This window comes from Microtus oregoni, unplaced genomic scaffold, assembly GCF_018167655.1.
Source record: "Microtus oregoni isolate MIOR12 unplaced genomic scaffold, Mior012 000021F_ref0000039, whole genome shotgun sequence".
Taxonomy (NCBI): domain Eukaryota; kingdom Metazoa; phylum Chordata; class Mammalia; order Rodentia; family Cricetidae; genus Microtus; species Microtus oregoni.
The window spans coordinates 4,795,188-4,800,451 of record NW_024543080.1 but is presented as its reverse complement, the minus strand read 5'-3'; the positions used below and the strand labels follow the sequence as shown (position 1 = coordinate 4,800,451).

Below are 5,264 nucleotides of genomic sequence, written 5' to 3'. Positions count from 1 at the left end.
TCAACTATGTAAAAACCATGTTTTTCACCAACATGATTTTAAGATTATGTCTTAAATTGAACAGTCATGGCAACATTTTTTTTTTTTGGTTTTTCGAGATAGGGTTTCTCTGTAGCTTTGGAGCCTGTCCTGGAACTAGCTCTTGTAGACCAGGCTGGTCTCGAACTCAGAGATCCGCCTGCCTCTGCCTCCTGAGTGCTGGGATTAAAGGTGTGCGCCACCACCCCATGGCAGAAACACCTTTTTTTCATGTTTTTCTTACCGAGTGTACTTTATACAAGCCTTTACAATTAATTGCTTTATGGAAGTCACGCAACTACATTGACGAATATTAAGCAATGAATCAATATTTTAATACACACAAATGAAATGTAAGTGATACAAAATTATTTTGTATATCTGATTAGCACCACAAATAGATCAATAATTAAGAACTCAGTAAATTATAAAAAAAATGTACATCACAACTGAATAGTGAGAACACAGTTCTCTGTTGTAGTAAGAGCTTCAGGACAGTAGAGGAACTTTGGAACACATCCTGCACACTTAAAAACCACTGGCCACCTAGCTTTTAGGTGCCCTGAAGCATTCAGCCTAGACAAAGGTGGTCCAGATGGTAATCTCACAATTAGGAGGTGGAGGCAGAACAAGAGGACTAAGAGGTCAAGGCCAGGAGCTGGAGAGATGGGTCAGCACTGTAGAGCCCTGGCTTCTCTTCCAGCAGACCAAGTTTGGCTCCTAGCAACCACACCAAGTAACTAGTTTAGGGTTCCTCTGCCTCTGGCACTTGCATGTACCTCCTCACCATATAAACATAACTGAAACAATGTAAAGTAAGCTCATAGGAGTTTAAAAGCACCAAGTGACACACCAATATTTTTTTAAGGGACAGAAAAGAGAAAAGTTCCTCCCATGGGTTAAATAAAACTCCTCCCATTTGGTCTGCATTGCTCCCCCTACTGCCACTGGACATGCACACAGTGCCTCCTACGCTGGTATCCAGGATTAAAAAACTCTAGAAATCCCCAAACCTCTGCTATGGAAGGTGTGTGTGTCTGAATTGCTCACTTTAGTTAACTGCTCTGCACAAAGACCTTTCTGTAGCCACCCTGGGAATTCAAGGACCAAAAGCAACTTTCCCGCTATTTACTGCAAGCAGGGACAAAGTCTGGTCACCTGGTCATACACAAAGGGTTGAAAACATCTCCTGCAGCCATATGTAGCAAAGCATATTCTCCTGGGCTGCCTTATGGCCCTAAGTGTATCCACGAGCTGAGAACAAAGTTGAGAAAATGTGTGTACAATGATGTAATTCCGATCATAGCACTCCCGAGGGGCAGGGTACTGCTCCATGGTCATCTTGCTCATGTTGGCTGTGTGGTGGAAAAGGTCACGCAAGAGATTCATGGAGAAGTCATTACTATAGAAATTGACCTTGGTGAGCTGGGAGCATTGGCTGAGGGCAGGTAGGAGTTCACGGAACTGAGAGTCCTTTATCTTACACCCCTGCAATTCCAGAGTCTCAAGACTGCCTGCTCCCATCTCTAGGAGAAGACGGAGAGGCACAATAAACACATTGCACAGTAGGACTCCACTCAAGTCCAGATGTTTTAGTTGATGAAGAAATGGACACAGCGCAAAGTCTTTCAAGTGTGACTGGAACAGTTGACATTGCGTGACAGAGAAGGTTTCCAAGGGAGTCTTCAGGTTCCTAGCAGAGACCAATGGTTAGTTCTGACAAATGATGCTGGACAGCATGTGTAGTGATTTTACACAACAGAAGGGACATGTATCCCGATGTCACATTGATGGAAGGAAACATCTATGGTGCTGCCTGTTGGGTTCTGCTCACTCAAGTCACACCCACAGCTGTCACCAGCACTGTGGGATGGGTCAGGGCACAGCTATGCAGCTCCTTTCCTCACTGACCCTCAGAATCCCATGCAGGGTAACATACCCTAGGGCACATAAGGTAAGGACCAACCCATGAAAGACCTGAGCATTTCAGGTGGTTTCACTGCCCTCTAATTTTTTCACCACCCCTGGGGAATACACAGTCTCCACCCTTTACACTGACCCCAAATCCCACTGTCAGCCACTTCCCATCAGTGCAGTCCCTACTTGTTCAAAGCATTTCCTGCATGGGATATGAGAGGCCCGGTGGTGGCTGCCTACAGTCTGAGCACAGACCACCTGGGGAAAGATGCGGGGATTCTGCTCCTCCACTCTTTTGGTTCCCTTCTTTCTCTGTGCACTTCCCATTAGCTAAGCCAGGATTCCAAGGGGGAAAGTACAACATTCTCCCTGAACCTGACCCTCACAACTGCTTGTGACATACTATGCACACATATCCTACCCCAAATCAGGCCTCTGCTTCATGCGTGGTCTTGAGAGACCTTGATTCAGTGACACAGGAACATGACCATGCTTAGATGTTCCAATGCCTCCTTCACTATTCTGCAAGGCCCGGCAGATACCAGGCCCACTACTCTTTGACATAAAATATAAAGTTGGTCTGGTAGCAGGAACAGCTCTCCATCCATCCTTACCTGAGCAAGAGTTTCATGTGCTCACTGAAGAAACAGAAGCCTTGCAGATAAAGATGCTGGAGACCGCTGAGTCCGGAAAACTGAGAAAAGAACTTTTGCAAACAGTTCATCTCATCGAAACATGGTAGAAAGCAAACTTCACACAAGTTCCAATGGATATGCACTAGATAAACTGTGTGAAGGTTTCTCATCTCCGAGAGGTAGGTAGAAAATTGTGCCAGAGTGCACCAGCTCCAATCTACAGTGAGTTCCAACACCTTGATGTATTCTAGCTCGAAAACACTCAGAAATGTCCTAGCATTATCTAGGGACTGCATCACAATCTTCACGTCCTTACAGCAGAGCTGGAGCGAGTCTTTTCTCTGCTGGGCCCACTGTAGGAAGTACGTTTCTGCTTCCTCCATTTGGGACCTGAAGTAGAGGTCAATTCTCACCTGGATTCGTGGTCTCAGCTCAGGTCTGGGAGGGGGCTTCCCTGCTTGCTTCTCACTCACAGTCTCTGCTGAGCAGACCCCATCCTCTGTTCCAGCCTGGATGGTCCTGAACTCTGATGGCCACCTCTGAAAATCGAGTACTCGAAGTTTCCCCCTCCTGTGAGTAGAATATGTCAAGTGTTATGACAAGAGAAGACCGGACAGACATTCAGCTCCCGTCTGGATTTGGAAGTGTTTGCTTTTTTCCCCAGTACTCAGTGTCCAACAAAGTCCTCATGGTCCCAGGCAATGGCTCTTTCTGAGCTGCATCCACAGCTCTGTCTCACTTCCCTCCATTCAGTTTCTCTAGACCCGGTACTACTAGTGCCTGTGGAGACAGGGACAGGCTCTGTCCACTGCACCCACTTCTCTATTCCTCCCCACACCCAACTGCACTTCTCCATCAGAACTCAACAGCAGTCAAGGCTTCTGTGGTCTTCCAAGCTGATGCTAACAAAGACCTTTTATCTACCTCTGACCCCATTCTCTCAACCCCTGACATCTTTCCATGTACCCCAGAATCTTTCACTCGACCCTACTTACGTGGGGCAAACCTGCTGAGTCAGCAGGCCATCCAGGCCATCCAGCACAGCATGAAAAATCTCTGAGTCGAACGTGTTCATCATGCCCTTCACACGGAGATAGGGGAAAGGCCAGGCTACCACCATTGCCTTCACGATCCCAGTGCATTGGTTACTGAAAGCCTCCTCAAACAGTTCTGGGAAGAGGGAGATGGGCAGCTTCCCCAGAGCAGAGATGGCCAAGGCCTCATTTCTCAGCAGAGCCTGGCATGACAGCTCCTCCAGTGTAAGTATGGGCCAGATGCCCATCCTGTTAGAAGCTGGGAAAAATACCAAGAAAGACAACCAGGAAATGTTAACTCATTCCAACACGATCAATATCCAGGAAGTGATACTGTAGAACACCTAACACACACACACACACACACACACACACACACACGCATGCACGCGCACAAACACAGCAGAGAGAGGCAGGTACTGAGGAAACAGAGTCAGGCAGTTTTCTGTGAGTTCTAGAACAGAACAGGAGGTCACTATTCAAGGTTATCTGAGATATGTATGGACTTTGTAGCCTTGGTTATAAAAGTCCATCTTTTTATTATTGTTGTTGTTTGACACAAAGACTCTGTCTATTCCCGGCTTAGCTGGAACACATTGTGTAGACTATTCTGGCCTAAAACTCAGAAATCTGCCTGCCTCCGCCTCCCTAGCACTGGGAATAAAGGTGTGCCACCACACCCACACCCGACAGCTGGTTTCACTTTTTCAAACAAGATACTGTCCAGGCAGGGTGGACCACGTCTTTAATCCCAGTACTTGGGAGACAGAGAAAGGAAGATTTCTCTGAGTTCAAGGCCTGCCTGGTCTACTTAGTGAGTTCCAGGATATCTAGCTCTTACCTAGAGAAACCCTGTCTTGAAAAATCAAAAAGAAACAAAACGTAAAACTAACCAGAGACAAACTAGCCAGAAACTAAATGAACTGAACAACAGCAGTAGAAATATCACCAGATGTTTGATTAACAGCCCGCAATGTCAGCAACCAGAAGCTGAGGCTGGGTTCCTACCTACCCTGAGCTACTCAGCCACTTCCGGGACAATTTAGGCAGCATTGCAAAACCTTGTCTCAAAAATTAAAAATACAAATTTAAAAAGGATAAATAGCCGGGCAGTGGTGGCGCACACCTTTAATCCCAGCACTTGGGAGGCAGAGGCAGGTGGATCTCTGAGTTCGAGACAAACCTGGTCTACAAGAGCTAGTTCCAGGACAGGCTCCAAAACCAGAGAGTGCTCGCTTCGGCAGCACATATACTAAAAAAATAAAAAAATTGGAACGATACAGAGAAGATTAGCATGGCCCCTGCGCAAGGATGACACACAAATTCGTAAAGCGTTCCATATTTAAAAAAAAAAAACCAGAGAAACCCTGTCTCGAAAAACCAAAAAAAAAAAAAAAAGGATAAAAATTGTATTTCAGACCAAGGCAAAGCTGTATTTGGAATCAAAACCAGTCTCCAGTCTCCTCATCTAGACAGAAATTCAAACTCCCTGTGCCATCTGTGTCTCACGTTGAGAGTGGCTGGGCTGCATAGATGTGGTACCCCGATGGAAGGGGCCGACTTACCAGAGGTGGAAACTGGAGAACACGTTCCTTCTTTCAGAGGGCAGGCAGTGACTCTGGGATCCCAATCCTTGGTGTCTTCTCTGGCTCCTCTGAAG

The 5,264-nt window shown here is 46.4% G+C and overlaps 1 protein-coding gene and 1 pseudogene across 1 annotated transcript; one reads left to right on the top strand and one right to left on the bottom strand.

Annotated features, from left to right (window-relative positions):
• Positions 1-1,146: 1,146 nt before the first annotated feature.
• Positions 1,147-3,852, bottom strand: LOC121460656 (PRAME family member 12-like). Its single transcript, XM_041671109.1, has 3 exons — positions 3,566-3,852; positions 2,550-3,140; positions 1,147-1,711 (listed from the first exon to the last, which is right to left on the bottom strand). The coding sequence occupies exons 1-3, from the start codon at positions 3,850-3,852 to the stop codon at positions 1,147-1,149; spliced, it is 1,443 nt and encodes a 480-aa protein (XP_041527043.1).
• Positions 3,853-4,851: 999 nt separating this feature from the next.
• Positions 4,852-4,950, top strand: LOC121460980 (annotated as a pseudogene).
• The last annotated feature ends 314 nt before the right edge of the window (positions 4,951-5,264 follow it).